The 19776-nt window shown below is 45.1% G+C and overlaps 3 protein-coding genes across 4 annotated transcripts; 2 read left to right on the top strand and 1 right to left on the bottom strand.

Annotated features, from left to right (window-relative positions):
- Positions 1-1100: 1100 nt before the first annotated feature.
- On the top strand, positions 1101-7360 carry drd4b (dopamine receptor D4b). Its single transcript, XM_037482469.2, has 4 exons — positions 1101-1555; positions 2696-2808; positions 3502-4097; positions 7139-7360. Exons 1-4 carry the CDS (start codon positions 1313-1315, stop codon positions 7339-7341), a joined length of 1155 nt encoding a protein of 384 aa, XP_037338366.1. The 5' UTR covers positions 1101-1312; the 3' UTR covers positions 7342-7360.
- Positions 7361-9886: 2526 nt separating this feature from the next.
- On the bottom strand, positions 9887-13145 carry sirt3 (sirtuin 3). 2 transcript variants are annotated; one of them, XM_037482498.2, is made up of 8 exons: positions 12724-13145; positions 12598-12649; positions 11881-12063; positions 11573-11805; positions 11381-11481; positions 10837-10998; positions 10522-10731; positions 9887-10320 (listed from the first exon to the last, which is right to left on the bottom strand). In XM_037482498.2, exons 1-8 carry the CDS (start codon positions 12812-12814, stop codon positions 10282-10284), a joined length of 1071 nt encoding a protein of 356 aa, XP_037338395.2. In that variant the 5' UTR covers positions 12815-13145; the 3' UTR covers positions 9887-10281. The 2 variants fall into 2 exon arrangements, with proteins under 2 accessions (XP_037338395.2, XP_037338405.2); XM_037482508.2 differs by having other exon boundaries at positions 10522-10745.
- A 111-nt stretch (positions 13146-13256) lies between these two features.
- Positions 13257-19168, top strand: psmd13 (proteasome 26S subunit, non-ATPase 13). Its single transcript, XM_037482484.2, has 13 exons — positions 13257-13487; positions 14218-14296; positions 14858-14892; positions 14981-15036; positions 15123-15166; positions 15563-15649; positions 16347-16518; positions 16606-16685; positions 17178-17303; positions 17744-17806; positions 17982-18062; positions 18167-18283; positions 18863-19168. The coding sequence occupies exons 1-13, from the start codon at positions 13387-13389 to the stop codon at positions 18956-18958; spliced, it is 1137 nt and encodes a 378-aa protein (XP_037338381.1). The 5' UTR covers positions 13257-13386; the 3' UTR covers positions 18959-19168.
- Positions 19169-19776: the final 608 nt, after the last annotated feature.

The raw sequence follows: 19776 nt of genomic DNA on the forward strand, positions 1-19776 counted from the left end.
AGAAGCTTGTCATCCGATGAAGACATGGGGGGAGGGGGAGGGGGGGGGGTGAGAACTCCACCTCAAATCCAGTTACTTTCTGGCCTCACTTTACATTCCAGAGCAGACTGGTGTGTCAGAAGTGTATAAAAATATATTCGCTACTTAGAAGCGTTGCTTCTGTGAGGTTTGACGAATAAACAACCAACACAAAGAGCCCAGATTGTCCAACGTTTGTGTTGATGCTACATTTAGTTTTCCGGTGGTTTGAAACGTTCATATGTACAACTCATCCTTCCCCACAAAGGATTTGTCCCTCCAACACGCAGTGTTATCGCTGCAGACGTCCTGCTATCTACAGCCTATGAGGCCATTCCAATAGCCTAAGACGTGGAGAAAGTAGAAAGGTGGCACTTGCAATGGGATTAGTACATATATACTAATAGTTGCAGTAGTTCAAATGGAATAGCAGCAGCTGATGGAGGGAGTTGAATAGCAGAAGTATCAGCAGGCCCAGATACTCGTAGTACTGTAGTGCATCACATGAATATAATACTAATAGCAGTAATAGAAGACTATTTAATTGACCTAATCAACTGCACTTGATTATCTCCATTGTAGGTTACCATTTACTTCTAGTACCACTGCATCCGTTTTTCATTATCATTCATGATTTATATTATTCGGAAACCAATACCTTTGTACTTCAGGACAAAGTATTTCTGATCATAGTTGATGGGGTAATTAAAGCGGGGGTACTTTCGGCTCAGGTGTCTAACTTTTGGGGTTAAATGTAAAAACAGATCCTAAATCCTTTCATTGTGACGCTGTGCCTTAGATGAAACTCAACCAACCAGAGTCCCATCAAGTGTTTTCCTGAAGAACCAGCAGCAAACGTCCCTCTGTGGGAGCAGCTGATTTTCTCCCTCTCCCGCTGGGAGCGTTCGCGTTAAGCAGATTTGTGCGGTGGGATTTAAGCTGTTGCCTCCTGATTCATCCGATCTAGCTAACGTACTCCTTCGGGAGCAGGACACCTGATTCACGCACTGCTGCCGGGGGGGTGGGGGGGGGGGTGTTAAAGAGTCCGCTCGTTTCGGTCCGATTGAACGTGAGCGCCGGGTTAGAGCGCGTCAAAGCGGAGGTCTCGGTGCGCCTTTTTGGAGAGCTCGGCGCAGCGCGGCGTCGGAGCCGGAGCGCGTCCGATGAGCGTCGCTACGGGGCCCCAAACTCCCTTCCGTTGCACCTGGACTGCTGGACACGGCTCATAGATGAAAACCGGCCACCGGGGAGAGTCGTTCTCCGTCGGACCTGGAGCCCGTGAGTCTTTGGCACCATGTCGGACATCTCCACCGACAACGGCACGCTGCGCGGGGCTGCGGCCGCTGACTACAACTTCCCGGCGCTGATTTTCGGGATTCTGCTGATCGTGGTCATCGCGGGCGGGAACGTGCTCGTGTGCCTCAGCGTGTACCTGGAGAAGGCTTTGAAAACCACCACCAACTACTTCATTGTCAGCCTGGCGTTCGCGGACCTGCTGCTGGCGGTGCTGGTGCTGCCGCTGTTCGTTTACGCAGAGGTAAGCGCCGCGCGCCGTGGACCCGCTGATCACCTCCTGTAGACCACGATCACCTCTTCAAAAGGGGTTGTTGGTCCTTTTCACGCATCCCGTTAGAACACAGATGCAACATCGTGAGTCACATAAGTGTTACGCGCCCTCGGGGCCCTGAGCCCAGACGGTCCTTAATCATGTTTTTAAAATATTTCTTGTAAACTAATCTTGTTGAAATGCCTCAGCTGCTCATGAGGGTTCAAAAACGTCATGAGTTTACTGAATGAATGTATTTGTCCTCATGATCGGAGGTTTCAGCAGAAAACAAACATAAGTGGGAAGTTGTTTGTTAAAAATGGACTTGACAAACAAACAGTTTAAAATGACAAACAGGTCAAATAACAGGAAATCCAACCATCAAATGACAACCGAAGAACAATAGATGTGCAAAATGACTGAAGTGAGACGAACATGCAAACAAACCAGGAGATGAATGATCACAGACAGGCGCTCTGTGCCTCTCGGTCCGGTTTGGATGGAGGCCACGAGGCCTTCTGGCCCCATTGGTTCACGACCCCGAACAACCAGGTCACACTTCTCTGACTCACACCTTGTAGTGTCAGATATCAGCTCCTATACGGTTAAATATCTGAAAAAAAGGATTAACGCTGGAGCTAATCCGCCCTGCGAGGGTTCCTCATTAAAACCAAAACAAAATAGAAGAAAGACCATCTAACGTCTTTAATGAGGTTTAATTAAAGACTTCAAACACACCGGGGCTGCTCCCTGCTTATTAAGAGAGAATATTCCAGGCATCATAAACGCCACCTGCCTGCTTCCCTGCCCCCTCCTTCCCCTTAAATCCTCGCTAATTAGCTGCTCTTTGTGAGCTCGTTACCTGTGCCAGTGGCTGCAGACGGTTAATCTACCCAGAGACCGTCCACGTGCCCCCCCCCCCCCCCCCCGCCCCGGATTAGAAGAGTCAATCTGAGAGGTGAAAGCCGTTCACCTGCAGAGGAGAAAGGGTTTCCCTCGCAGGAATGTTTGTGGCAGCGCTGAGCCGCGGTGCTGCAAGAGGATTTAACATATTTGCTCTCCAGATTAAAGCTAATCAGTCCGTGTGTGTGTGTGTGTGTGTGTTTGTTGTTTTGTTGGTTTGCCGTGTAGTTCCAGGGGGGGGTCTGGTCCTTGAACATGGTGCTGTGCGACGGCCTGATGACCATGGACGTGATGCTGTGCACCGCCTCCATATTCAACCTGTGTGCCATCAGCGTGGACAGGTATGACTGTGTGTGTGTGTGTGTGTGTGTGTGTGTGTGTGTGATGGTCATTGAGGTTTGTTAATGAGCTCTTCACGACTCCAGGACAGCAGAAAGCCTCCACAGCTAAAGCCACACCTTTAACCCACTGTGCTTTATTGGCACTCAGTGGTTTGGCTTCCTTGGAGAAACGTGATGTCCTCCGTAGTTTCTATTGTCACTTTGAGGCCACGTGGGGAAGCCGGGACGTTTCAGTACAACATGGAAGCTAATTAGAAGCGTACATAGCGTACATCCTGTTGGTTTGGTCTGTGGTACTGAAGACAGAATAAAACGTGCTAATAAATAACTCAGCAGATGGGAGCTGCAGAAGGTCTCTGCCTATCCAAAACACTATTTACATTTCAAGTTAAAATGAACAGCGACTGCTGACATTCTGTCGGGAGCCGCAGAGCGATGCCCTCGTGCCCCTTTGCTTCCTTTTTCTTCATCTACATCCATAAAACAAGAAGAAGATGGAATCAAAGTGTGTTCACTCAGAATGAGGCCTCTTTTAATTCATATTATTTTCAGCAGCATCTTGACCATCGTCTTTTTCAAGTGACCCTTTAAGGATTGGAGCCTTGTGGTGACTCACGACTACGGATTCATATCCGCGTCAGGCCTGGAGCAACAGCTGTCCGTTAAGGTCTTAACCCCCGGCTCCTTTTGCAGGTTCATCGCCGTGTCCATCCCCCTGAACTACAACCGTAAGCACGTGGACCAGCGTCAGCTGGTGCTGCTGTCGGCCACCTGGCTGCTGGCCCTCGCCGTGGCCTCGCCCGTCATCTTCGGCATCAACCGGGTGCCCGGCCGCGACCCCGGCGAGTGCAAGCTGGAGGACAACAACTACGTGGTGTACTCCTCGGTGTGCTCCTTCTTCATCCCCTGCCCCATCATGGTGCTGCTCTACTTCGGGATCTTCCGCGGGCTGCGGCACTGGGAGGCCACGCGCAAGGTCAAGCTGCGCAGCAGCATCGAGGCCTGCAGGAAGCTGCAGCACGCCGGCGTGTCCACCGCGCTGCCGGCGCTGCCCGGCACCATCCCCGGGCCGCTGCCCATGCCCCTGCCCAGGATCATCGAGCGGGACCTGGCCCAGTCCCGGCTGGACGACACGGACGAGTACCTGCAGCAGGAGATCCCCTATCCCCGGCAGTACCGGGAGAACTCGGTGCCCACGCTGACGTTCAGCCAGCAGCTGCACAGGAAGAAGAGGGCCAAGATCAACAGCAGGGAGAGGAAGGCCATGCAGGTGCTGCCCGTCGTCGTGGGTGAGTGACCACGGAGCTCCTCTGCAGCCACAGCCGCGCGGAGGAGTCTTAAAGCTGCGTTCTCTCAAGTATCCGCCGGGGGGGGGGGGGGGGGGGGGACTTCCTCTAGAACAGTGATTCTCAACTGGCGTTTTTAATGGGCCTTTGCATGGGAAGATACAAATTAGAATTTAAAAAAAAATCGTCCTGTGATTTTATTTTGAAGGGACTTTTTTAATGCAGCGGAGTGTCGTTTTTTTGCGGCTCGTCCATGTTTTCAGCAGCAGGTGCCAGGTTGGGTCAAACTATTCTGATATGGGGGAGACTTTGGGTTTTTAGGATAATTAAACATCCTGAATATAAAATTCAGCTTATGAACTTGATTTTGAAAACATTTGAGATGTTGAGAGTGTTCCTGGATTTGTGTCGCGTCATTATGGGGAGATGGTGGGTCCCGGAGCCAGAACCAGTTGAGAACCACTGGTCCAGAAGTCTGTGGAGGGAAGTTACTCTACTTCCTTCTGGATTTATTCCCTCAGTAAACGTTCATTTTGAAGGGCGGGGCTCGCTGTGATTGACAGGTCAGAGAAAAAGATCATCCAGCGATGCTCCAAACGGCAGCGCCTCGTAAATTTAGGAAAAACTGAAGCCTCGTCGGCCGCAAAAAAAAATATCTAAATATTCTGAAAGAAAAGTCAAAGTATATTGAGTTGGAAAATGTTTTGAAAAAAAGTCAGTGTTAGGTCAAATAATATGAAAAAGGTCACATATATTAGTTATATTTTTGAAAATCCAAATATAAAAATAAAATAATGAAATAATATAATTATCCAAATGTATTGGAGTTGTCTTTACAAGTTAAAGTCTTGTTTCCTGAGCAGCAAATGGAAGTAAAGTAGCAGCAGGTGAGGCGTGTGGGTGCTGAGCATGTTCAACACTAACCTGATTAAAAGTGGCTCTGCAGCAGGTGTGTGTGTGTGTGTGTGTGTGTGTGTGTGTGTGTGTGTGTGTGTGTGTGTGTGTGTGTGTGTGTGTGTGTGTGGAGCTCAATAAATCACACAGGATCACAAGGTGAACTAAAAACAAAACAAATGAATCCCAGAAATGTTTCCCTGCAGCCTGTTCATGGAGATGAGCTGGACTCAAGAGGTTGATGAAAGCAGGTGTTCAGTAAATGTCATCTTCACCGTTTGGGTATATTTTAAATTACATTTTGCGTTCAGCACTTGTAGTCCCATCAGCTGTTTGTACTTTTGTATGCTATGAAAAAACTATGAAACTATGAAAATTGTGTGTCCTGAGAAAGTAAGAGACCCCCCCCCCCCCCCGGAGGGTGAAGGGCCTGATTTAGTGGAGTTATTCTGCTGATGAGAGGCGCTTGTTTTCTTCCAGCAGCGATCCCACCTGTGAGCACGAGGCCGGAGACGCTTTGGGTTTTTTAAGTTTCATCACGAGATATAAATCACGTTCCTCACATCTCTGAAGTCTGACAGCAGAAGATAGAAGAGGTGTTCTGTTCTGCATCTTTCATCCTTCTTGTGGCAAAAGAGGAGAAAGTATTCAAGAAATCCAAAATTCATCCATCCCCCCTGAGCAGTAATGTCTGGGGATGAAATGATGAGCTACGGCTTCACTAATGATCTCAGCAGGGTCCTGAATCATTCAGAGTCTCAATGAAGGTCCTCGTTGAAGCTGGATCTTCAGCCGGGACCAGACTAACGAGGAGAGGAGATCAAATAAGGAAATATATCCAGTCTCTGTAGTCCTGATCCTCCATGTGGACCAGTCTCTGTAGTCCTGATCCTCTAGGTGAACCAGTCTCTGTAGTCCTGATCCTCTATGTGGACCAGTCTCTGTAGTCCTGATCCTCTAGGTGAACCAGTCTCTGTAGTCCTGATCCTCTATGTTGACCAGTCTCTGTTGTCCTGATCCTCTATGAGGACCAATCTCAGTAGTACTGATCCTCTATGTTGACCAGTCTCTGTAGTCCTGATCCTCTAGGTGAACCAGTCTCTGTAGTCCTGATCCTCTAGGTGAACCAGTCTCTGTAGTCCTGATCCTCTATGAGGACCAATCTCAGTAGTACTGATCCTCTATGTGGACCAGTCTCTGTAGTCCTGATCCCCTAGGTGAACCAGTCTCTGTAGTCCTGATCCCCTAGGTGAACCAGTCTCTGTAGTCCTGATCCCCTAGGTGAACCAGTCTCTGTAGTCCTGATCCCCTAGGTGAACCAGTCTCTGTAGTCCTGATCCTCTAGGTGAACCAGTCTCAGTGTAGTCCTGATCCTCTATGTAGACCAGTCTCTGTAGTCCTGATCCTCTAGGTGAACCAGTCTCTGTAGTCCTGATCCTCTATGAGGACCAATCTCAGTAGTACTGATCCTCTATGTGGACCAGTCTCTGTAGTCCTGATCCCCTAGGTGAACCAGTCTCTGTAGTCCTGATCCCCTAGGTGAACCAGTCTCTGTAGTCCTGATCCCCTAGGTGAACCAGTCTCTGTAGTCCTGATCCTCTATGTTGACCAGTCTCTGTTGTCCTGATCCTCTATGTGGACCAGTCTCTGTTGTCCTGATCCTCTATGTGGACCAGTCTCTGTAGTCCTGATCCTCTAGGTGGAGGACAATCACAACCTGCCCAGAAATCTATAAAGTCAAATAAATAATAGCAGTAGTGAAGCATGAAGAATGAGTTTTATTAGTTCATTGTGTGTTTTGTACATAAAACACAGAAAGACATTTAAAGTATCTGAGAAAGTTGAGACGGATCAAATGAAGAGTCACGTCCTTCTTTGAAGAGACGCGTCCGGAGAGGATCGCCATGACGACGCTTTAATGGCTTCGAGTCGAACGTTTCGCACAGTTGATTCATTTCGTTTCCCCTGAACCTGGCAGCAGGAAGCAGATTGAGTGGTAAAACAGAACCCGTTGTTGCCGAGAGAGAAACGCCCCCCCCGGGCGTGTGTGTCTGTCACGGCCTCTGTGACACGCGTCGCCGTGGCGACGGACGCTGCGGCCATCTCTGACTCTTGACTTCTGCCTCCTGACGCTGTCCACTTCCACGCAGGCTGCTTCCTGTTCTGCTGGACGCCGTTCTTCGTGGTGCACACCACGAGGGCCGTGTGCGTGACGTGCTACGTGCCCCCCGCCCTGATGAGCACCGTCACCTGGCTGGGCTACGTCAACAGCGCCCTCAACCCCGTCATCTACACCGTCTTCAACACCGAGTTCAAGAAGTTCTTCAAGAAGTTTTTCCGCAGCTGCTGCTGAGGCCCCCGGAGGCTCCGAGTCCATGTGTGTGTGTGTGTATGTACACGTGTGTGTGTGTGTGTGTGTGTGTGTGTGTGTGTGTGTGTGTGTGTGTGTGTGTGTGTGTGTGTGGACTGGCAACAGCTCACCGGAACCTCAGAGGCTCACTTTGATGATCAGACACAAGAACACGCTTCATCTCCGCTGAGCTCAAGCGGCGATGTGCCTTAAAGCAAAAAGTCAAACAGTGGACAGAGGTCAGAAAGGATTCGTCCTCTGTCCAGTCCAACGTCTGCCTGGTATTAAAAGAAAATGCTTTATTAGCATGTATTATATTGATATAAATGTATAAAGTATCCATACAAGGTCATTTTCATGGTAATTCTTTCTTGTTATTACCACATTCCCATTATTTCTACATTACATTCATTACAACAAATATACTTCATGGTTTCATTATTGCACAAAATCATTGTTTAAACAGTCATTTTTGCCTGTGCTTAATTTCTTTGCGGAAATGAGAGATTTTCTGTCTCCAGGAAAACCCATTTTCTTTATTATATTTCGGCCGCAACTTTAAATAGTTTGAAACACGTGAACGTGTTTAAATCAATGAAATAAATGCTACAAAACAACAAGTGAACTTGTTTAAGGCAACAATATGTTTCACCTAAAGGGAGCGGCGTCTTTAGGAGAAGTCCTTCATATCAAACATTATTACATTTATGTTTCAGTGCGCTATGAAATGCACATTTATTGTAATAACAAACCAACAACAAAAAACTTGCTTTAATGAGAATGTTGTGGAGATGAAAAAGATGGATTTTTTGTGTAATAACAGCAAAGTTTCCAGGCTGAAATATATTTATCACAAGTATTTATAACTTGAAAGATATCCTGGTCAATGATCAATATATATTCATGAGGATCTATATATAAATATATATATATATTCTAGAAACTTCTTTGTCATTGTGGAAGTAACACGAATAATTCACTTTTATTTCAGCAATATGAAAGTCAAAATATGAACATTTCTCTGCTTTATCCATATTATTAGTCTCACATCATGTGAAATATGATGTTAAATAGAGGTTTTTTAATGTGTTTTTTTTTTTGGAACTCAGTAATGAAAATTGCATTTGTAGACAAGTGTTTGTGTGGCGTTGAATGAAACCTTTACGTTGTTGTCATAGATTGTTTAAACGACTCACTCCCACTTTGTGTCTTCATCACGTCGCTCCTTAAGAGTCATTTGGATCCAGTTTAATGAAGACGTTGTTTTCTATGTTCTGAAAGTACTCGGGCGGCTTCAGTGGGAGTGTTGAGCCATTGTGTGTGTGTGTGTGTGCTTACTGACTGTGCCTCCTGTTTGCCATATCCACGTTTTATGTGGAAACCTTTCTAATAAACTGGGTCAGCTTCCTAAATGTTTCAGTGGGTGGAATCCGGTCGCCTCAGTTTGTGTTCTCGTCGATGTCGTCCTTCAGCGCCGCAGCAGAGCTTCCATTTCCTTTGAAAACTAGATTTCTCTTCCAGATGCTTTTGCATCTCTTTCGGGTCCTTTTTAATCCGTCTGGCTCCTGTTTAAAACATCCTACTAAATAACACAACACAAAAGGCCTAATTTGACCCGTTGGGCTTGTGCTTGCTGGTTGAATTTGGAGAAATAAATTTGCATCTTTGAGGGAAATCTCAAAAGTAAAACTGTAATAATATAAGCTGTGCTGGATGAAAGGAGCAGATCTTCTCCTGCTGTAGAGCAGCTAGCAGCGGCTACGTGTCACCTGACGCAGATGCTTAAAGCAGAAAAAAACTCTCAACATCCCTTGAGTGTCGGTTTCTTTGGAATCAGTCGCTAAAAGAAGGCCGAGGATCACCGAAGGAGGATCCATCCGGGCAGAGAGCTCTCCTAGTTATGGTCTTCACTGCTTCAGGCCTTCAAAGAGCAACACAGACAACCACATGAAGGGGAAAGGTCTCCTTCCGGTAGATTCTGCACTGAGGCTTTTTCTTGTCAGGAGATCTGAGGGAACTCCTCCATCGTTCAGAAAGCTTTGTCTTTAATAACCAGATGTTGGCAGGGCACGTCCCTCTGGATGCTCAAAGTCAGACTGCTTGACTTTTGCATGAAGACCATCATACATCATACATACATCTACATGTCGTATTCAATTCAATTGATTGGATTTGATTTATAGCCCAAATATGACTCCGAGTGCAGAATATGACTTTCCATTTCAACTTGAGTTTGCAGCATAAAAGTGAAATAAAAGGACATTTAAGTGGTGGTTTAACTGACAGTTGCTCAGCAGCTCCGGTTTGGTTTTAATAAAGACATGAAAACATACAAAGGGCCAAACAGCCTAGTTTGTCAAGTCTTCATCTCGGCCCTCTGGCTACCTCTGCTGGTCAGAAAGACCCTCGACTCACATGAAAGACCCAAAACCAGCGATAACTATTATTATCTGTGTGTCAGAGCATCACACACACACACACACACACACACACACACCAGAATAACTCCACTAAAGCTCCTCCCCATTTCTGAAGAAAGATTCCATCCTAAAAGCTTACATTTTCCTTTATTTCCCTACTGTAAATAATTGCATTTGTTAAACATACATTACACAGCTTCCCAGTTTAATTTGAGGTTTCTAATAGAACATGTTTTCATGCCATAATGTTCAAAAACTGCAGTATTTAACCAGCACGTTGACCTTCTTTATTATAATTAAAGTAAATACATAAAAATCGACTCCATACAAAACGACTGTTTCACTCACAGGTGAAAAAAAATCAAATGTAATATTGCACATCGTTCTCATTGTTGCATCATCACTCACCTGCGTTTTGCTGATATTCTACTGAGAAGTGAATGAATGTGCGTTTCTGCTGTGAGTTTCCTTTAATTCAACCAGAGATCCACATACTGCCGCATTAGACCTTTAAAGTCCACATTCAGGGTGTTTTTTTCGTTACGGGTTTCTCTTCCGCAGCCTGCGGGAAAAAAAGAGCACAAAACACCACGAGTGACCTCATCAGCTCGTCTGCTCGATGTGGCGAGCAGGATCGCGGAGAGGCGTGGCCTCGGCCTCCGGCGAAGCCTGTCGCCTCGTGACAAGAGGCTCATGGGAGCTCTCACATGGAAGAGTTTTGTAAGCACAACACACACACACAAACACACAAACACACACTCACTTTCAGAGCAGCGGCGGCCATCAGAGCTTCCAGCTCGCGGGTCCAGCCGAGGGCGTCGACCAGCGCCCGCACGCCCTCCACCACGTCGCCCAGCCGCACCACGTCGCGGGCGCGGCGGCGCCCGGCGAACGGACCCACCGGGTCGCGGTTGATGAGCAGACGGGGAACGGAGCCGCCCACCGCTCCGGCCAGACTGGCGAAGGGCTCCACCTGCAGAGCGCAGCCTGTTTAGAGCACGTGGGACCGGACATGAAAACATCCTCAACAAGAAGGAAACAAAAGCCCGCGATCTCGTGCCCTCGTCTCATCTCTCACCTCCATCGACGTTCCCATGACGACCAGCAGGTCGGCCCGCGGGAAGTCTGCGAGGTACTTGAAGAAGTGACGTGGAAGCTCCTCCCCGAAGAACACGATGTCGGGCTTCACCACGCCTCTACAGGTGGGACACTGCGGGACCGTCCCGCTCAGCACGTCCGCCTGGTGAGCCCCATTAATACTTATAATAGTAGCATTTTCACTGGCTAAAAAATGTCCAGTGGAGCAAACCACATATTTGTAAAATATATATATTCATAATCCAGCACAACAAAAATAGGCTGGATTGCAAAAGATTTATTGGGTCAACAGACGATGCAATATATTAAAATTAAACAGAAATCAGGTCTTCGTTTTGTAACATCAAAAATCACAGAATTTTCCAAATACAGATTTAACTCATCTTTCAGTTTGGCAAAATACATTTGTTGGCGATTTCCACTACTGCCTGGATGGTTCCATTCTATATAATGTGATCTAATGTCCTACGTGGCTGTGGAGGTAAATGTGTGCGGGGGTTGCGCTTCCGCGGCTCGTGACTCACCCGGAGCTCCTCCCCCTGGTATTCCCGCAGACAGGTGGTGCAGGTTGCCGTGGCGAACGTTCCGTGAGCCTCCACCAACATCTCGGGGGGAATCCCCGCCACTTGACCCACAGGTAAACAAGCAGGGAGGCAGCTTTAGAAGGCCCGTCAGAACCTGGCAGACGTGCACGTCGCGGCGGGCAGGATACGTACGTCTTTCCAGCCCGTCGATGTTCTGCGTGTACATGCGGAGAAGCTGACTCTTCTCGTGCAGCAGCCGCACAAAATAATGGGTCACGTTGGGCCGATAGTTCCCTGGGTAGAGCTCTTTGGCGAGGGCGAAGAAGGGTCTGGGGTCGTGGCGGAAGAAGCTGAGCTCGAATATGGCCTCGGCGTAGGGCAGGTCGTACTGCTGCAGGTTGTCGTAGAGGCCGCTGCCTGGAGACCTGGGAGGTGAAGATCTGCTGAACACACCCGATGCTCGCCGGAGGTCTGCGTGAATACCGAACGAATGAGTTCACCTGAAGTCCGGGATGCCGCTCGGCGTGCTGATCCCGGCTCCGGCCATCACCACCACCTTCTCGTACCGCCGCTCTCTGATGTCCTCGGCGATGTCTTCCAGGGTCTTCTGATCCTCGGCTGAGCCGCCGCCGCCGCGGGAGAAGAACCCCCGCGTCCCGTTCCATTGGGGAGAGACGGTTGGTCTGCAAATCAGTAAAACAGGAATGAAGGGTTGAGGTTGTCCGCATGAAGCACATATGGTCCGCTGCTTAGAGGGTGAGTGCAGCTAGTATCAAAGGCACTTCTGTATATAAGGAAACTTGCTAATTGCGTATTATGCTTGGAATAATAATAAGTTTTGAATAATTACTCTGGGTCGCCAACGAATGACAGTTATAATACTAATGGATGTTTAAAATCTCAAGCACCCTCACAAGTCCTCTTCTGCGAGTCCAAATCAAGTCACTGTGCCGGTCCTGGTCCCCATCTCAGGCCCTGAACTCTTCTTACTCATTTACTTTTTTTGTGTGCATAATTAGAGCTTCATAAATTACTTGCTCTACTAAATTAGCAACGCCATTCTTATCTAGATACGTGGTTTCATTAATCTTCTATAATTTAAAAACATTTTTTGGATGGATAACCACCAGTGTATTGAATGTGGCAATGCTTTTCTTTGTCACATGTCAAATACATTGTATACTGTTGGGTTTTGAAGCACTATCCGTGTGAGATACCTGCACAGAGTGGCACCTTCACCTGGACATGACCTCCTTTGACCCAAACGACCTGTACAGAAACATCACAACAATCACTGACCAAAACACCTTGTATCATCATAATGTTGCTGCCTGTCTTCTCACCGTTGGCAGAGAGCGTCCTGCTCGTCCTCGAGCGCAGGTACACACTTAGTCTGACAGGTGACCGTAATGACGAACTCACTAAAGAAGCCATTACAGAGCGGTAACTACACTCAAGTTATTGTTATTGCATGACTCCTGCTGCCTGATGCGCAGTCCCACACACGGATACGAGATGTTAAACAATATGTCTACCTAAAGGCAATGACTAGCTGCTCGTTGATATATTTGTTGTTGACCTTTGACCTCTTCCTCGCGCAGACGGGTGAACCGTCATGTACGGGACGGGCTAACGCTAGTGAGCTTTAGCTTTAGCTCGGTCGATAGCTACCGAACGGGATTTCCTATGTCATTCAATTGTCCGCACTTTATTCACCCAGAGCGTCCAACAATACAGCACGACATCGGCGAATAACGTCTGAAAACAACGTTAGCACGAATGAAATTAAACATAACGTGTACGACGTTAGCAGTCAAGAAGTGAGGTTTACGATAAAATCAAATCTTAGCTAACGGCAGGCTTTAGAAACGCCTATTTCATCTCCCGTCATCCTTTGCGCCTGGCAGCAGACCCACAACACGACAGGCTACTTGGCGTTAGCTGAAGACTCATTGACACACAACAGAGTCCCAATAAAGATTTAACCTCACAGTTTCTTCGCCACCATGAAAGATGTTAGCGGTTACCTCAAACAGCAGCAGAGTAATAGCACCACTCCGGAGATGGCGACGGAGTGGCACACGTTGGAGGAGTTGCACAACAAAAGGTAAACTAAATAAGAAGTCAGCTAGGCTAATGCTCCGCTTACGCTAGGCTAGCTAACGTTAGCTCGCTCATTCATTGCAAATGCACGCTGAGTCATGCACTGACCTAGCGTTAGCTGATGCCTGACCAATGTTAGCCGCAAGTTCCTTCTTAAAATGTGAGCGAAAACGTTGCTCTTCGTTTTGAATTCTATACATTCAAACCATTGAAGAAAACGCAATGTAGTACTTTTAACCTCAACGTCATCAGTTTAGGATAATGAAAGCCAAAGTTTGTGTTAGCTGTTTGCTAGCGAGGATGCTAGGTGGAAGCCCTGTGAGACAGTGGCGAATTAAAAATGAATGTAGTGTTTTGTGATTCCATAACATAATCACCGTGGATGTTAACCTATAAACCACGTAGCATCTATTGTTTGTACAAACGTCCATCACAGGTTAATGTTAGCTGCACTCAAAGGGAAATATGGCTTCACAAGCGATTCAGTAAACCTTTAGACTCCTGTTCAATATATACAGGTATTCAGATATTATACTTAGTAATGTGATAATACATTTTAGAAATATTACTTTACAATCAAAATTCATAAAAATGTCTGGCCTTCATTTCTTGTTAGTTGATTTCCTGGCCTGAGTGACGCAACGTTTCTTTGGGACATTTGTTTATCTTCTGGATAATGTGTTGATATGTTATCATATGATAATATGTTCACAAACAGCTTTCTTTGCTTACAGATTGTGGCATCAGTTGACTCTCAGGCTGACAGACTTTGTTAAAGATCCTTGCTTCAAAACGGGAGATGGCCTCATACAGGTAACACTTGAATGCTTCACTGAGGGGGATGCAATGTCATGTTATTCTTTATTCTTATATTTAATGTGACCTTTTTAACAGGAAGTTATGAAGATCAATCACACAAGGTTGTCTGTTTGGTTTCATCTGTCCACTATAGTTCAGTTAGTTAATGTAATACTATTCTATTTGTCTTGTATATTTGGTATTTCTACTCCATAATTTATGCTTCTGTTGCAAAAACATGTGGGAAAAATCAAGTAACGATCCATCTATCTATATATTTTATTGCATCCAAGGTTACTATTTCTAATCAGAAATTGCAGTTATTACGCCCATATAAAAACCGAAATAAGACGGTGTGGCCATTAAATGTAATTGTTTCGTCTTGTGTGTCGGTAACAGCCTCGTCAACGTAGGGATGTGGGAGGTTTTTTTTATCATTATTGTGATATTGATAATTGGAAAAAACGTAACATCACACACAAGAAGGAACGTTAACCCTAAATCATGTCATCTTAATTCTAAAATTAAAGTTAAATGTTTTCTGTAATCTGACGGCTTTTTTTTTCTTTCTTTAAGCTTTATGACAACTTCATCAGTGACTTTGATCACAGGTGAGAGAACTTTTCACCTTCACATCCACCAGTTCAGACCTCGCTCACTGTTGGATGCTGATTTATTATTTTTGAATTCCTTCCTCAGAATCAACCCATTGTCCCTCATGGAGATCATACTGTATGTGGCCAGACAGATGAAAGGTGAGAAGAACAACCGCCAGAACACAATATTTCTCACTTATTTATATTTCTAACACAGTTATTAAATGTTTTTGTTTTGTTTTCAGATCCCAAAGATGCCATCACTTTTCTTGAGAAGACCAGGGAAAAGGTAAGTTGACAGATGACTCGCAGGTTCTGAAATAAATATATATATATATATATATATATATATATATATATATATATATATATATATATATATATATATATACCAAAGCTAATGTAATCAATACAACTACATTTATTACATTACAATGGTCCGTTTCTAATTAAAACCGCTTAGGGGTATTTTATGACACTTGAAGGTCATTATGATTGAGGATGTTTCTGTTGAATTGTGTTACACTGAAACATTTCCTCTAAATGGAGTGAAATAATTAAACAGCACCTCAATCTGCATTCCTCCAAAATATGCTCATCATAGACTGAGCCCCTTTGCAATTGAAGGATTTCTTGCTGTTTTTAAACCGTATCTTTGTTCAAAAGATGCCTCTTTGTGATTCAGGTGAAAAGCAGCGATGAAGCCGTCATTCTCTGCAAGACTTCTATCGGCAGACTTAAACTGGAGATCAACGATCTTCCCGCCACAAAGGTAAACGAGCCTCGCAGCGCCTTCACAGCCGACACATTTCAGGCGTCAGGTGATGTTCACACATGATGCATCTTCTCTTCCAACCGTACTGCTGATCGCTGTGGAGTTAACATACAAACACGTGACGTCGGCAAAGCTTCTAGCTCCTTGAACTCGATTGATGCCCAAAAAACAACAACCGTGACTCTGTTTTGAAATGACATAAAAGTGTCTCTTTAATCATAATTATCACTGTAGTCATCGCTGTCTGTACATCCGTTGGGACACACAAACAGGAACTTCCCGTCCTGATTAGATTATATTGAATTTAATTATAACAATGTACAGCTAATGGCCAGATAATCATTATAATATATATATATATATTGTGTGTGTGTGTGTGTCTGTGGGTAAACACTTATTATTATTATTATTATTATTACGGTAGCAAGGGGAATAAATATTTTACAAAGCTGATGTCAACAACCAGCTTATCTCTCACCCAGAGCATAATGTAATAATCACCCTCTGGTACAATGACGGTATCATTTTACTTTTCTTATTTTAATAAAACTATACATGCATTTCTTAAAGTCGATCAGGCCTTAATTTACAACTTTTTTGTCAAAAAGATTTGTTTGTCATCAGTTGAGTTCGTTCCAGGCACCAAAGTAAGTTTCAATAAACCTGCGTTCCCCTTTTTTTTGTCCCGTCCCAGAAACTCATCGAAGAGGTCGAGGAGATGTTGAACAACTTGCCCGGAGTGACGTCGGTCCACGGCCGCTTTTATGACCTCTCCAGCAAATACTATCGCATCATCGGGAACCACGCCTCCTACTACAAGGACGCCCTGCGCTACCTCGGCTGCGTGGACATCAAAGACCTCCCGGGTGAGGGGGGGGGGGGGCGCGACGCGTGACCTGAGGCCGGGGCGCCCGACTCGCGTTTCACGCTCTGATGTCGCTTTTACTCCACAGAGACGGAGAAGCAGGAGAGGGCCTTCACGCTGGGGCTGGCGGGACTCTTGGGAGAAGGAGTTTACAACTTCGGGGAGCTGGTAAGATTTTATTTTTTTTAAAGGGTTCTATTTCTTAATCTAGTTTTTGTAGCTCTTCCAAAATGTATTTCACTTCAGTCGCTGTGAAGTCAATGAACAGCCAACAATTCTAAATGGTTTCCCTTTACCTCGTAAGACTGTTTTGTCATAAAAACACAATTCAAATGATTAGGGACATTTTATGGATTAGATTTAATGATTTATTTGCATCTCATGTTAGTTAAACAGCTCATTATGAATCTCTAATATCTGTTTATGTTGTGAAAACATTGTCATTCTTTTGACAACTGGATTTATTCAAGCTTTACCACTAAAACAACATTTTACCGATTACATGTGAACATATTGCAGTTATAATGTTCTTGTTTTCAATGAGTGGAGCCTGAACGCATCACAGGTGACTCGCCGTTGGTTCGGCGTTAGCGCTGCTGCTAACGCTGCTGCTAACGTTGCTGCTAACGTTGCTGCTAACGTTGCTGCGTGTCTTTGCAGCTCATGCATCCCGTGCTGGAGTCCCTGAGGAACACGGACAAGCAGTGGCTCATCGACACACTTTACGCCTTCAACGGAGGCAACGTGGAGAAATTCCAGGGCTTCAAATCGGCCTGGGGCCAACAGGTGATCCACGTTTGTGTAAACATCAAACAAACAACGTTAAAGCCTCAACCGACGTGCGAGGTCGAGTCCACCGACGGTTGTTGATCCGAAGACGGTGAAAGTCGCTTCTGTTTATCGAAAAGCTCGGACAGAATGGTTCAGAAACAAGTTTCGTTATCTGCAGAAGTATTAGCAGCAACGCCGTCTGTTTATCGTGTTTAATTTATAAAGAAATATGACTAAACATAGAAATATGTGAGAAAACAAACGTTACAAACCATTACGAGATCTCTTCAGGCGGTTTGACTGTCTCACAATTGAGAATAAAATGACTTGTAGGTTTTGGGGGATTTTAGACCAATCCCTACATTTGACACAAACATAAACCTTTATTCTGAAATCTGGAGCCTGACCTGAAGGCTGGTTGCTGTAGTAACGGTGTGATTCCCTCTCGCCTCCAGCCGGACCTCGCAGCACACGAAGCCAAACTGATGCAGAAGATCCAGCTGCTGTGTGTGATGGAGGTGAGTTTTTTGTTGTTGTTGCGTTTTAGCATCGCTGGAAGGAGCTGGTTATGCATTCAATAAAAAGAATAATAATATATATATATAATGAATATTGCCGTTATTTAAGAAGTGCCCTCACTGACCCATCTGAATTTAGTTTAAAAAAATAACAACAACCCGTCTCTCGCCCCAGATGACCTTCACTCGTCCTGCCAACCACAGACAGCTCACCTTCACCGAGATCTCTCAGAGCGCCAAAATCCCCGTTAACGAGGCGAGTGTCGGACGACAGAACGTCGGCTTGTGGATACGTTCTCCTCTGCGATGAGGGGAGGGACGGCCTCCCGGGGGTCCTCACTAGTTTTCTGTGTGCTGCAGGTGGAGCTGCTGGTGATGAAGGCTCTGTCCGTGGGCCTGATCAAAGGGAACATCGACGAGGTGGACCAGAAGGTGCAGATGACCTGGGTGCAGCCCAGAGTGCTGGACCTGCAGCAGGTTGGTGCTCGTTCAACAGATTAGTGTGATCAGCCCAAGTAAAAAGCCCTTCACTGCAAGATGTTTGGGTGTTTATGGGAATTCATGTGCAGATATTCTCAATCCGTGCTCTTAAAATAGAGGAAAATAGGTTGAGCAAATGCAGAAAGACCTCAAAGGAGACACACGTTTCTGAAACAATGCTAAAAAGTTTGTCTGGTTTTAAGACGAAGCATCAACCTCTGGTTCTTAAAAGTAAACTTTAAGCTGCATTCTCTGTAGCGACCAGCAGGGGGCGACTCCTCTGGTCCCATAGAAGTCTATGAGAAAATTACTTTACATCTCCCTTTGTTTTATTCCCGCAGTGAACAGTAAACATGAGTTTATGGTCTCAGTCTCTAGTTCAATGCAGCATGATGTTCATTTAGTAACTGATGGTCCACTTAGAGTCAAACAGACCATAACGGAGTACTTTACGGCGGGGCTTACAGTGATTGACAGGTCAATTCAGCGTCTACATCACTCCCCCTTGGTCCAAATATGAAACACAGACGTCAGAATGTGATCACAGCTGAGAGTCAACTGTCTCTTCCTGTTTAGATCAAAGGCATGAAGGAGCGTCTGGACTTCTGGTGTGGAGACGTGAAGAACATGGCCATGCTGGTGGAGCAACAAGCCCACGACATCCTCACCTGAGCCCCCCCTCCCCCCCCTTGGTGCTGGGAGGGAGACCTCCTCTCAGCACTTTCTGTTTTCTATTGTTTTCTTTCTACCAGATGTTCATTCTTTGCTGTTTATTATGAACCTGTAAAAATGCACCGTGGTGTTTTACAAATAAACAAATGGTTGTAACATTATTATCCACTTCACATGGTCTAAAACATTAATAAAATGATTTCAAACTTATTTGTGTAGAAGCGTTACGTTTAAACTCTCAACTCTGTTTATTATACGTTTATTATAAGGTTTTTAGTTTTTGTTTCCTTTGCTGTGTTACAATCTTTAAATCTATGAACTGGTTTTAATTTCAATTTGTATTTTCTAAATGTTCCTGTCGATGTATCTATTTATAGATGTGTTACAAAAACCTATTTCTAAATGATCATACTCTAAAGATAACACTATTTACTATTATATACTAGGTCATTTATCATAATACCTCCATGACTTAATGGGTTGATTCCATTTAGTATTCTTTAATTCTGGAAGTTAATTAATTTTGCATATCTGAGTGCTTGTGAAAAAAAATATTGTTATAAACCTTTTATATTCATATATGTCACAATCTGAGGGGTTTATGGGACAAGGATGTTTTTTTATTTTCTCGTTAGAACATAAGTTGCTACCTGTGCGCTCCTTATCATACAATTATAAATATATATACACATATTAAATATTTTTTATATATTTATAATACAAAAATTACATTTCTGATCCATTTGCGGCGGACGTGAACTCCATAAAGACCTTATTATCCGTTTGAACCCAGTCAGCCCGTCCTGCACACACACACA

The sequence above is a fragment of the Pungitius pungitius genome, chromosome 4 (genome assembly GCF_949316345.1).
Source record: "Pungitius pungitius chromosome 4, fPunPun2.1, whole genome shotgun sequence".
Lineage (NCBI taxonomy): Eukaryota > Metazoa > Chordata > Actinopteri > Perciformes > Gasterosteidae > Pungitius > Pungitius pungitius.

Coding starts and splice junctions, on each gene's coding strand:
- psmd13 (XM_037482484.2), top strand. CDS start 13,387: ATGAAAGATGTTAGCGGTTACCTCAAACAGCAGCAGAGTAATAGCACC. Junction 16,519..16,605: donor GGACATCAAAGACCTCCCGG/GTGAGGGGGGGG, acceptor TTTACTCCACAG/AGACGGAGAAGCAGGAGAGG. Junction 16,686..17,177: donor TTTACAACTTCGGGGAGCTG/GTAAGATTTTAT, acceptor GTGTCTTTGCAG/CTCATGCATCCCGTGCTGGA.
- sirt3 (XM_037482498.2), bottom strand. CDS start 12,814: ATGGCTTCTTTAGTGAGTTCGTCATTACGGTCACCTGTCAGACTAAGT. Junction 12,064..12,597: donor GAAGGTGCCACTCTGTGCAG/GTATCTCACACG, acceptor ACTGATTTGCAG/ACCAACCGTCTCTCCCCAAT. Junction 11,806..11,880: donor AGCGGCATCCCGGACTTCAG/GTGAACTCATTC, acceptor TTCACCTCCCAG/GTCTCCAGGCAGCGGCCTCT.
- drd4b (XM_037482469.2), top strand. CDS start 1,313: ATGTCGGACATCTCCACCGACAACGGCACGCTGCGCGGGGCTGCGGCC. Junction 2,809..3,501: donor TGTGCCATCAGCGTGGACAG/GTATGACTGTGT, acceptor CTCCTTTTGCAG/GTTCATCGCCGTGTCCATCC. Junction 4,098..7,138: donor GGTGCTGCCCGTCGTCGTGG/GTGAGTGACCAC, acceptor ACTTCCACGCAG/GCTGCTTCCTGTTCTGCTGG.